This window comes from Dromiciops gliroides, chromosome 1, assembly GCF_019393635.1.
Source record: "Dromiciops gliroides isolate mDroGli1 chromosome 1, mDroGli1.pri, whole genome shotgun sequence".
Taxonomy (NCBI): Eukaryota; Metazoa; Chordata; class Mammalia; order Microbiotheria; family Microbiotheriidae; genus Dromiciops; species Dromiciops gliroides.
Window position 1 is genome coordinate 309640569 of NC_057861.1, and position 13254 is coordinate 309653822.

General features: G+C 37.0%; 1 protein-coding gene across 9 annotated transcripts in view; it reads right to left on the minus strand.

Moving 5' to 3' along the window:
- The window catches only part of POLI (DNA polymerase iota), a 114105-nt gene extending 103111 nt beyond the window's left edge, over window positions 1–10994 (minus strand). For 8 of the 9 annotated variants that reach the window (XR_006354203.1, XR_006354202.1, XM_043978763.1 and 5 more), the window contains exons 1-4: window positions 10785–10994; window positions 9347–9472; window positions 6458–6622; window positions 238–390 (exon numbers count right to left, since the gene is read on the minus strand). Coding sequence is in view for 7 of the 9 variants with exons in the window: in XM_043978763.1 (XP_043834698.1) it covers window positions 238–390; window positions 6458–6622; window positions 9347–9472; window positions 10785–10947 (607 nt within the window). In the remaining 2 variants the exon portion in view is untranslated. The remainder of the gene's footprint in view (window positions 1–237; window positions 391–6457; window positions 6623–9346; window positions 9473–10784) is intronic. The other variant, XM_043978757.1, reaches the window with a different exon arrangement.
- Between the last annotated feature and the right edge of the window lie 2260 nt (window positions 10995–13254).

Genomic DNA, 13254 nt, shown 5'->3' on the forward strand with positions numbered 1-13254 from the left:
ATAGAAAAGAACAGTGGTAGGAGTGCATGCCTAGCTGTAATGACTATTCCATATTTCAGTAATATTTGTGAGTTTTGCAATTTTTAACATAGGGATTAAATACCCCAGAAAGATTCTCTAGTGTATGGGTTACCTTAACTACAAAGAGCATAGTATAACAAAGTAACAATTTATAAAATACTCTTAATAGGAAAGTAACAAGTTACAAAATACTCTCATGGGGGAAAATAAACTCACACTGATTATTGTAAACATGACCAGAGACAGCCACTACAGAATAGTCATCACTTTGTAGCTGATGCAGTCTCTTCTCAACTGTCTGGGTTATATCCACAAAATTTTCATCAAATCCCAATCTTTCAACAACTGGACTGAATTCCTCCAATAACTCTAAAGGGAAATAAAAAGTGCATATGTAAACTGAAATTATAACTAAAATCAGTTAAAATCATATATATTTTAATTACACAATTTTAAAATAGTCTGAACAGAATGATGCATAATGAAAATAAGTGAGTTAAGTTTCAAAATGTAGTAAAACTTGAGTTATGCAAGGACTAACTAATTTTGAGGATTTTTTAAAAACTGCCAATAAAATAAAGTTTACTCCAGGGATTTAGTAATAAATGTAATTTTAAGGATACACTAGATCTTAAGGTCAGAACATATTTAACTCAATCTACATTAAAATGATAAGATTAAGGTATCAAAAAGTCTCACATTAACAAAGAAAAATTAAGTTTTATTTACCAAATCAGGCAAGTAAATAAATACATTTTAGAAAAGATTTTCAATAGTAGTTGAAAAGGATTTTCTAGTTAGTCCTGAGCTACTGAAAAACTGAGTAAACAAAATAGACCATTATTCAAGCATTCCAGTTAGTCAAGTTTTACTGCACATCAAAATGATTAAGCCAAAAGAACTGTCAGATCTGATACATTAAGATGAAAACTCATTGCTCCTTGGGACTCAGTGTATAAACACAAGATTGCACAATCAAATGCACTGAACAGGAATTGTCACTCTTCCCTAAGTCATCCTACATTAGAAACTGTTGGACAGTAGAAAGATAAATTGTTAGCCTGTGCCAATGGGACAACTCCTAGGCTCTTTGTGTTCAAGCATCTAAAAAATTCAAAAGGTTATTTCTTTCTACTCATATTACTACTTCATCAGGCAAACACTAAAAATACTTCATATTTTATGGATTCCAACTTTGATGATACTGGGAAAAACACTTTCATAAAGCTGACAAGAGAACTTAATGATTATGATGATCTATTTCAATTCACCTAGAGAACTTTTCTTTTTGTAAGGTGAGATTAAAGGTATTTCTGGCCAAAAAATGGGCCTCTTTTGCTGGCTTATGTCTCTACAAAGTTTATTTCTGACAACTGAGTCAAACTTATAATGTAAAACAGAGAATCCGATCTAAAAATAACAATATAAGAACAAAAAACTGGCTCCCAATATCACCAAAGTCACCTTTATTAACAAAAGATAGTTGTTTATATCTAAATGTACATATATTTTTAGAAGAGAATATGCCCACTAGAAGTTTACAATTAGATACAACATCAAGGTGCATGCCCTGGTTAAAACAAAACAAATAAGTATAGATTTGCAATAAAAACATTAATCAGGGAATAACTTTTGTTTTAAACAGGTCAATGCTAAAAAGCATATCTGATATCTGAAGGATCAGTGATTCCCTTAATGTAACAAAACTCTCTCTGCCAAATACAAATCATAATCTATCTATAATTTACTAGGTTAAGTCCTAGGAATTGCCTGAGAAACAGTGACTTCCTTTGGGTAATACATGCATAGTAAGTGTCAAAGACCATATTTAAACCCAGATTTTCCTGTATCCAACATCAAGACTATATCATACCACAAAGCTGATATCCTAAGTCCATTATAAGAGTAATAATCTATTCCCTGATTCTATATCATGAAAATTGTGTAAGAATAATTTTAAAATCTAAAGTCCACTGCTAAGTATATAAGCCACTCTCAAAATTGGGAAATTGTGCTCATGTATTTTTAATTTCTTCACATCACAAAGATTCTATTTTGTAAATTACTACTTCAGTGAAAAATGCCATTTGTATAATCTTCCCCTCCCCAAAACCCATGTTTTACTCTGAAATGGGAGGGGGAAGGTCTGGAGAAAAGATAGAAGAACATCTAGATCCTACTCCAACATTATACTTAGCAACCTTCATCAATCTTTGAAAATCCAACTCTCACTCAGTAAAGAAGTGACCACCTAGATGAAAAGATTATAATCTAGAATTCCTAACATTTTTGCTTTCAGCAACCATTACTGAGAATAAAATATTTTAAATGAAGATACATAATTATAAGAAGAAACAGAGAGGGGAAAAGAAGCTAATTCATAAGCCATCAAAAAGTGATATATTTTCATTTAAGATTTTTCTTTCAAGTTTCAAGATCTTTGGTCCAAGGAATCAAGAACCTGTAAATGTTAAAACCTCAGTTCATTACTAGGTGTACTACCATGGGGAAAATCACTTGATTTCTGGCCATTTCCTATATGAAGAATCATGATGATAGAAACTACACTCCTCACTCACAGAGGTAGAGAACTATGGGGGCATATATGTGTGTGTACACATATGTGTATATACACACATGTACATGTGTATATATACACACATTGACATGTATATGTGTGCATATATATATATACACATATATTGTATCTACTGTAAGACACAGTTCATGTGTTTGTTGGTATTGCTAAAATGCCTTTTTTAGTCTTTTAAAATCATTCTTACTGGGGATAGCTTGCTGAGTAGATGGGAAGATATATTCAGAAATGAAAGTGATTATATATAATTTTTAAAAATATATTTATATAATAATTATAATGTAAAAGTATTAAATATAATTGTATATATAATTTAATCTCCCTAATATGATATTTGTATAATCTTCCTCACATGGTTGTTGAAAGGAAAAACATTTTGTAAACTGTCAAATGTCCTTATAGCATAGGTGGGCTGGTCTGTAAGGACCAGTTCTTGAAGTATGGAGCTATTTCTTGCCGGGTTTCAGTCCCAGCTACCCCGTGGATAACTCAAAGGCTGGCACTACGTGATGATAAAGAGTGTTCTCATTAGCTACAGAGCTTAAAGAACTTTTGACTCAGAGGTTGCTGAGGTAGATGAGCATAAAAGAGGAGTGATTAGCACTTTTCTCATTCTCTTTCCCTGATGGCTTTAACATTACTCTGAACAACACCTGAGAGTGGGGATGGAAAGGGGTCGTGTCCCTGCTCCCCTTCCAGACATGGCATCTTTGATCGCATGGACACTTTTGCTTGTGTTTATTCTTCTTCGATCTTCCAAGATGTACCTGTATAGGCAATGAGGTTGTAAATTTGGGAGATCCAGAGGGCCCATCAGAATTGAATGGTGGCAGTAGAAGAAACCATGGGGCTGATAATGGTTGATAGCAGTGGAAATGGCTATTCAGAAAGACAGTAACCTTAGGACAGAGATAGCTTCAGGGAGAGTGACCCTTCAGGGTGGAGAATGTGTCAGTCATAGACTCCAGAAAGGCACTAACAAGCAGAGCCAGATCTTAGGGAAACTTCACCTGAACTCCATGAAGGGTAGAAAGACCTTACAGGATCCCATATGTGAGTAATCATTTTGAATTATTGGGTTCCCTCTCCTCAAAGATCTTCAAGCAAAAGTTGGATGGCCACTTGCTGGGATGTTATAGTGAATATTCCTTTCATGTGTGGTTTTTACTACTAGATGGCCACTGAGGTCCCATTCTGTGACCCTGTAGCCCCAGAGAGGCTGTTGTATATAAGCTCTATTGGATATAATTTTTGAGCCCTTTGCATTTGGAAGGCCCCAAAAGAGAGATGATTCTCCAGCTAGGATTCTCATTATTAGATACCCTAATTTTCAGGGATCCATAAAGAAAAATAAGCATCTTCTCTCTTGATTTTTAGACTCTAATTGGGCAGTCTACTAGTGTGTTCCCTTTATATCATCCAAGTTCCTTTATGATAACTTTTGCTTGAGTACACTGATAAGAGTTTGGTGGTCAAGGAGTCAATACAAGCATTAAATGTCTAATATGTGTCAGGCACCATGTTCAACCTTGGGAACACAAAGAAAAGCAAAAACAAAATTTCTGCTCTCAAGGAGTTCTATTCTAATGGGGGAGAAATGCAAATAACTATGTATATATAAGACATATACAATATACATGGAAGGTAATTTCAGAGGGAAGACACTAGCAAGTAGGGAAGGACAGGAAACACTTCCTGTAGAAGATGGGATTTGAGTGGTGCCTTGAAGAAATCAGGAAAGTTAGGAGAAACACAGGAAGATAATAGGATCAAGTGAAAGGGTTTTTTGTTGTTTTGTTTTTTAAGGATGATGATGGTGATGATGCCACTGATGACAACAACTAACATTTCTATGGCACTTTAAAGTTTGCAAAGTGGTTTTTTTTTGGTGTTGTTGGTTTTTTTTTTTTAATATATGGACATGTTTGCAGGAAGCAAGGAATGAGGCAATGGATATGGAGAAAAGAAAGGTGAGACAGAGAGAGACATAGAATAATTAAGGGTCCAGATCCCAGGGAGATCAGTGGCACAAGAAAAGGGGTTTCTCTGGGCAGTTAGGTGGTGCAGTGGATAGAGCACCAGCCCTGGAGTCAGAAGTACCTGAGTCCAAATCTGGCCTCAGACACACTTACTAGCTGTGTGACCCTGGGTGAGTCACTTAACCCTGATTGCCTCACTAAAAAAGAAAAGAAAAGAAAAGAAAAGGGGTTTCTCAAGGGAAAGGGTCACCTCTTCCTACAAGACTACACCACTGAATGTATCCTCCAACCTTCTAACCTTTATGTATTTTTTTAATATACAATTGTCTGGGTAAAGGCCTGAGAATAGCAGATAACCAAATGCATGGATTTTGATGCAGCTATTTTTTCACTTTCACTTAATTCCACATTGTCTATTGTGTTCCTGATGGTTATGGTTACCAAAAAGTAATATAGTTATATTATATGAATATAGTTATCCCTGTATAACCCTAGGGCCTTTGGGGGCAGTTTTTTCCTTTTACCTGAATATATTTGCCTTTTACCATAAAAAAAAGTCAATCTATAAACGACAAGGTAAGGAACAAGACTTTATATATAAAGAATGAAGTCTAAACAGCAGCAGAGAATACATCTTTTTTTGTTGTTTTTTGTCTGAGTATAGACTCACTTAAATTCCTATTTCCCCATGTAGCTTCTTTACAATACATAGTAGGACTCCAGTAAATATTTCGTGAATGGATGAATATGGGAAATTCCTTACATTCTCAAACTCAGTACCCAAGTGATATCTTCCTACACCCTGGAATGGATCAGAAGCTGTTCATGATAACTATCCACATAAGGTCTTGCCTTTTATCTCTATTTTCTCAGAATGATGGATTTTGTTTCAAACTACCTCTTTAAAAGGCTGAAGCTACCCTAGTATGCCAGCAGCTCAGGGTAAGGGAGAAGAGAGATGGAAAAGAGAGAAAAATAGCTGGCAGACATGAAGGCATGAAGAAGTGAGCATTCATTTGCTTTCTCCAAACAATGGGTGCTACCTCAGTCTATCCTGGCAATTACAAACTTCTTTATTTTGAAAGCCTCTGAAGCTACTATTTCAAAGTCAAACTTTTTTAAAAGCAGAAGAATGGAAGATAGAAACATTATATAAGGAAAATATTTTCTTTTCAAAATGTGAGCTATGAAAACATGAATAAATATGGTAGCTTTTTGTTCCAACTGGTTTGGCCTTCAGCTTTTCATTCTCTCTCTTCAATGACTAAAATACTGCCAGCTCAATTTTAATTATGTGGTGGTTTTGGCTGCATTAAATTAGATTTAGTATAAATTTTAAATCCTCTGAAATAGATACTTATTTTATTTTATTTTATTTCAATGGTTTTCAAAAATCAGTGAAGTTAATCACCATTTGCAGGATGTTTTAAGTATTGTCTGTAACATAGTACATACTATTTTATTGTTAATTTAAAAAATATATGTTTAAAATGCCACATTTATTTTATTTAAAACTCAAAATACATAGCTCTAAATTTATTGTTTCTATTTTAAGTTGTTTTATTTGGCATTTCTCTACTAATATTTGTAAAATACCAGTAAGGAAAATCTCATTTAGAATCACTGACAAAATTCCTATCACATTTAATCCCAGTCAGCATTATCTCCAACATATTATATAACCTCTTTATACACAAAGCTAGCATGATCTACCATGAACCTATATATATATATGTATAGTTATATACACACATGTATACATATACATATGTATATATACACATACATATTTATATATAAATGAAATTAAATAATACCATTTTACAATGGTATTTGAAGAACAATCCTCTATAAATTGTACCTGTAACCTTATATGACATTTCTCTATAGCGTGTCAGGTCTTCTCCATTAACGAGCACCAGCTGTGGACACTTTTCTTTTGCATCTCTCACAGACATCAGTTTTTTAACTCCAAGTTTCCTGGCCTCATAGTTACAGGTGACAACCAAATATTTTTGCTGAACACCTATGGGGAAAACAGTATGAGATGAAAATCCAGCAAGATGGAAGGTAATCACCTGTTAAAATTATGAAAAAAACACCACATTATATGTTTTGTCACACATTATAATGCAAGACATTTTGGTAACAAAAATCTCCAAGCTCAATTTAGAACTATTACCTCTTTTCATTAATGAAGTTGTAAGAAGCAGAAACACTAGTATCGCAATCTATCACCTACTCATAATGGTTTTTAAGGTATCAAAACATTTCAACATACTCTATTTCAACATACATTTCTAATACTCTATATTATATGTTTAAAGTGAATTCTTAGTAGTTTAATCCCAATCTTTGGGTGTTTTGTTTCAGAGAAAAATTGGAGCTTGAGTCAGTTAAAATTCTGTAGATGTTACCAAGGATTAGAGAGGGACAGGAAGTGGATCTGTCATTTCATTAGTATAAAAACACAAAGATGAAAAAACTACCTCTACCATGTAGGTCTGCACCTTTTCTCTCATAACCAAGGTTGTCTTATCACTGAGAAGTGTAGTGACTTGTTCAGAATCACACAGCCCCTACCTTTTAGAGGTAAGTTTTCCTGACTTCAAAGACAGCTCTCTACCCATTTCACTATACTGCCTCCCTTTAGATATTATGAGATACTGACTATAATGTTAGAAAGGGCACCATACTCACGTGCATTATAATATAAATCATGAAACACTAATAGTTGATGTTAGAAGGGTAATTTGGGGGGGGTGTTCTTAACAGCCGGTGACCAAAAGCCAGCTTTTTCTGTGTTTTTTTTTCTTTGGTGAAATTTGAATAAAAGATTTCTAATATTTTCTCAGATGTTCAGAGATGGAATTAACTTTACTCTTAACTAATAATCACAGGTTATGCTCCATTAAAAATTTTCAGAACTGGAAGAACTGTCAAACAAAATTAATTGCTAGCTGCTGCTAGTAAAAATTCACTTTTATCTTCTGAACATTTTGACACTGAATAAAGGGAGTGTTCTATTTCAAGTAATAGCTTGTCATAATTATTAGGGATACCCCCCCTAATCCTGATTACCAAACTGGCTTCTTTGTTGGACTGCACAACAAAGGTAAAGCATTCAAGAAGAGTTACAGGCCAAGGGGAAGCAAAAGGTGAGAAGAAATTATTAGCAGCATAACATATTAACTTAGTTTTACTAATTTTTGAAGGCTACACAAATTTTACATTAAATATTTCAGCCAGGGCACCATCTTCAGAAATAAATTATATTGTAGAAGATAATTAGAGCTAAATTATTCCTAAATTTCTAATGATAAAAACAAGATACTTTGCCTAGGTAGCAATTTACAAAAGATTACAGTAATATAAAGCACAGCAATTTAAAGCAAAACATTTAATTCTTTTATTTTCACCAAGAGTAATGACTAGTCACTCTTCAGCTTCAAAAGTTCACTATAGGGGCAGCTAGGTGGCGCAGTGGATAGAGCACTGGCCCTGGATTCAGGAGAACCTGAGTTCAAATCCGACCTCAGACACTTAACACTTAGTAGCTGTGTGACCCTGGGCAAGTCACTTAACCCCCATTGCCTCCCCCCCCCCAAAAAGTTCACTATACAGTTCTTATGAACTCTCATTTAAAACAATTTCCTTAAGGACCACAAGAAAAATATAAAACAATTGCTTTATAATTTAACGTGCACTTTAAATATAGTTTAAAATGGAATTTTACAGTTGCCTAAAGTATGTTATAGAGTATGCTTATGGAATTCCATAAGTTCCAGTGTGAAGAACTCATTCTCATTCATAAATTTAACAAATATTTATTAAATATCTTCTAGGAGTAAAGTGAAGTGTTCAAAATCCAGCAAATTCTATTCAAATATTAAGTAACAATTAGGTTGAAATACAAGAGGCAGCTGGTGGCACAGTAGAATTCTGTGCCTGAGTTCAGGAAAACCTGAATTCAAATGTAGCCTCAGGAACTTATTAGCTATGTAACCCATGGCAAATCATTTAATTTTTGCCTGCCAGTTTTCTCCACTGTAAAATGGGGATAATAATAATAACCACTTTCCAGTGTAGTTGTGAGGGCCAAATGAAAGATTTATAAAGCACTTACCCCAGTGCCTGGGACATCGTAGTGTTATATAAAAATGTATTCCCTTTCCCCCCAAGAAACTCAATTCTCCAACAGAAATGAATGGTTTTGCATTGCCTCTATCTTTCACAAAACTTCCAACTCCTCCTGCAGAGTTTTTTGCCTTCCTGGTGAACTTTCACATTGCATCTGAGACAAAATGTTTAAAGATCAGTTCCTCAAAGTGAGGTTCTGTGAATTTTGGAGGTATTCTTATGGGGATCCACAAGGTCAAAACTATTTTCATAATTGTACTTAGATATTTAAATTTCTATAACAGTAAATACTGACTGATATAACCCACAGAAAAGCTCTTTGGGATCCTCAATTCTTTTAAGAGTAAAAAGGGGTCCTAAGATCACTGACAAGTGCATATACTCATCTAAATTTCTTGCTGTCTTTGCTTCAGATGATCCATTTATAAAATGATTATAACATCTATTTCCCCTCATTACTGTTTTGTACAAAAACCACTTTTAAAGTTTTATAATACTGAACTGAATAAAATGGAATGAAACACAATACCAAAAAAAAAAGCAATTCTAACAGATTTGTTTAATCCTTAAATATAAAAACGGGAAAGAAAATATATAAGTCCAGAAATACCTAAAGGTTTGCCTTTTAATTCTGGATGAGAGATCATTTCTACTTGTGCATAAAAGCAATCCAGATCCACGTGCACTATGACTCTGTAGGAAGCACTTCCTGCCGGCACAACTTGGCCATGAACTGCTGCACCACATGCAAAGAAATGCAAAATATTTTCAGACTCCTTACCCTATGCTAACATGGTGGGGAAGTAGTAAACCATGGTAAATGACAAAAATGGGTCTGTCGGGCATAAAAGTTTTTCATCTTTCCCCGACTTATCCTATCAGCCAAAGCAGCTAAATTACAGAATTTCAAATACCCTGATGGATTAAAAAAAATAGAAGAAAAAAAACCAAACCTTTTTACTTGACATTTATATATTTTCTATTTCTCTGCATAATTGCTTAATTCTGAAAAAAAAATCAATTTGATGTTACCCAATAATGAAAAAGCGGGTTAACTACCACCTAGACATTAACAGTAAAAAATAAATATCCTCTTGGAAGGAATGGAAAGCGATCCAAACAATAATCTCCAAGGAACCAAGTGAACCTATGATTTTTACAAACTTCACTTTATTTGGCCCACGTGGTAACATCAGAACCCCAAATGGCGGGGAAACAAAAGCTTGTGTGGTTTAAAGAGTTGAACATCTCTATTACTAGACTTGTCACGCTGAAAGCTCTTAGGCATTGGAGTGATAAGAACCTAGGCGAGGTTGCACCTGCTCTTCGGATAAGGCTCATTTTGGCCTACCCCAAGCCACAACAGAGCCAGATCTTTACTATGCACAGGCCCTTCTGGCTTTGTGAAGGAAGCACGGGGTGGGGTAAAGTTGGCTGGGAGAGGGACCTCCCCAGGGGCCTGGGAGAGTACACTGGAACGAGCACGGCCCCTCCCTAAGTTTCTACCAGTTCAACCCATCTTATCCATTCCTTCCCATAGCCATGCTGGCAATAGACCAACTCCTGAGTGTAAGGGGATGGGAGGGCTTGCCATTGGGCGGGATTTCACAGCTTTTCAAACCTTGAACTTGGTGGGAGGCCCTTTTATGTCTCAGTCTTCTTTCTTTCTCTTTTTAACGACAGTTTAAAAAAATGTTTTTGTTAACTTGCCCTTGCTTGCCTAGCACGTGGAGGGGGGGGGAAGGCATTGACCCTTAACCTTTCAACTCTCGGTTACACCGGACATTCCGGCAGCCTCTGGGGCACACTCCTGCCCTCCTCGGGGCCGGGGGGACTCCAGGAAAAGACTAGAACCAGAACCGGAATGTGGGTCGCAGTCCCAGACCCTGGGTCCTCCCAGGTGGAGTCCTTCCCAGGGACTCCGCCACTTGGGCGGGGCCTTTCCCCGTCCTCCCCCTCCCCGCCTCCTCCTCCTCTCTCTCTCCTCCGGCTTCAGAGCCGGCCGAGGCCCTTCCCCCTCTCCCTGCAGCCGCTCTCATTTCATTTACACGGAGTGAGGCGGGCGGCCTCCTCGGGCTCCGTGGCACTCTGGGAGCCTCCTGCCGCCCCCAAGAGCGGAGGGTCCATGGTGTCTTCCTCCTCGTCCTCTTCTTCCTCGTCCTCGTCCTCCTCTTCCTCCTCTTCCTCCGGCTCCACCCTCAGCGTGTCCATACCGCGGCGGCCAACCGCAGCTCGGGCTTCCTGCCGCCTCCGCCCCCGTCGCCCCGGGAAACCGCGGGCTCATAGGCCCTGCCCCTTTACTGCCTTCGCGCGCGCGCGGCGTCTGCGCGGAAGGACGGGACCAATCAGCCTGTCACCAGTGGGGGTGTACGCTTGCGCATGCGCTTGCTCCAGCCCGCCCACCTGCTCTAAGAGGAAACGGATGATAACCCTGAAAAGTACAAGCTAATACCTTTCTTCTAACTGGGAAGTCCCTCTGGGGCCAAGCTGGGGTTAAAGTCCCCACGAGGGAGACCGAAACCTCCGGTCTAACCATTTTTAGTTGACTTCAACCGAAGGCCCACACCACATAAGCACTCATCCCTTCCCTAAGGCCTCACGCCATCCATTACCGAAATGGCCCAGCTACCTAACTGACTAATTGAGGATTCAAGAGCATGATGCAGGCTCTAGCCTAGGGTGACAGCTGGAAAATCGGTGCAAACGAATATGAGTAACTTCAGTATCAGAAGATAGTAGAGATCTTTTTTTGTTTGTGAGTGGGGATTTCCCTTCCCCCTCTCACCTCAAGAAATCTCTTGGATAATAGCTTTAACTCGTCAATTACAAATAAGGCAAAAATGGCAACAGAACAATAAATAAGAATTTAGAGCTACATTTTATATATAGGGAAATTGAAGCCCATATGTGACGTCCAAGGTCTTGGGCTTCCTTTTCACTATATGAAATTGCTGTTGAAAAAAGCATGAATGCCTTGATTGCTACTAAAAAACTAAACTGTTGTATAAATACTGACAAAAATAAAAAAAAAGAAAAATTAATCTCAAAAACTACAGTCCCTTGACAAGTTCACAGGAACTGGAGAATGTTGAGAAGCTTATGCAAGGGAATTAATGATGCTGTTGTGATTAAAGGAATGTGAAAAGAAAGGCTACTTGAAGAAGAGTTGGTACTAAGAATTTTAGGTACCACTAGGATAGAACAGTTCTATTGAAAAATAATCATACAGATTTTTCTCAAAGAATTCCCATTCGAGGAGAGTCACTAGAGAATCACTGATTAAATTATTGGAAGGAAAGTCAGAATATCAGAACTGAGAATATGACTCCTCATCTATGACTGGTAATAATCCAACCTTTCTTTGAAGACCTCCAATGAAAATGATCCAGTTGCCTCCCAAAGATGTCTATTGCACCTTTGGATATTTCTATTAGGAAGTTTTCCTTCCATCTAGTCTACCCATTACTGTTTGTTCTACCACCTGAGTCCAAACAGAACAAGTAATTAACCATTACTTTTCCACATGATCATCCTTCATATATGTGTATGTGTGTGTGTATGCCTTCTTCCAAGTCACTGAAAAAAAAAAGTTAACCCAGGGACAAATAGACTCTGGTGGCACTCTACTGGAAAGGTTCTTCCAAGTTGGCATGGACCATAGATTTAGAGCCAGAAGAAACCTTAGAGGCTATCAAGTCCAATATCCTTATTTTACAGATGAAGAAACTGAGGCACAAAGAGGCTGAGTAACTTGTCCAGGGTGACATAGTTAGTAAGGGTCTGAGTCAGGATTTGAAATGAAGTCTTATAGTGACCAAATTGTACTTCTTAAATTTTTTCCACTCATGACCCCTTTTTGTCTGAGAAATTTTTACATGACCCTGGGTATATAGGTATATAAAATAGGTATATATAACCTTTTAATGTTGCCAAATTTTTGCAACCCCCCAATTCAGTTAATTGACCCCATATGGGATTGCAACTCACAGTTTAAGAAACTTTGTATTAGACCACCTAGTTACTCCATCAAACCAATTATCAATACTTTTGTGTCCAACCATTTACTGAGTTTCCCAAAGCATATAACTAACTCCTAAGGCAAATCGTTTCACTTTCAAGTTACTCTAATTGTTAAGAAGCTTTACTTATAATGTTATTTAAATATGTCTCTTTACAATTTCTACCTAGACTTCTAGTGCAGGCCTCTACCGCCAAACAGAAGTGTCAAGCCTCTTCCATATGACAGTCCTGCACATAGTTGAAAACAGGTATAATATTTCCTCTACAAGTCTCCTCTTTTCCGAGCTGATATTAAATATTGCTAGTTCCTTCAAGAGATCATTATATAGCTTGATCTCAATTCCATTCATCATTCTGATCATCATCCTTTGGATAACCTCCAGTTTTTCAGGGTCCTTTCTAAAATGTGGAACCCAGAACTGAACCAATACTTTCTCTGTGGTCTGACCAGGATAATATACCAGAGAACTAGAGGGGAATGTATATTTTTTAGTGCAG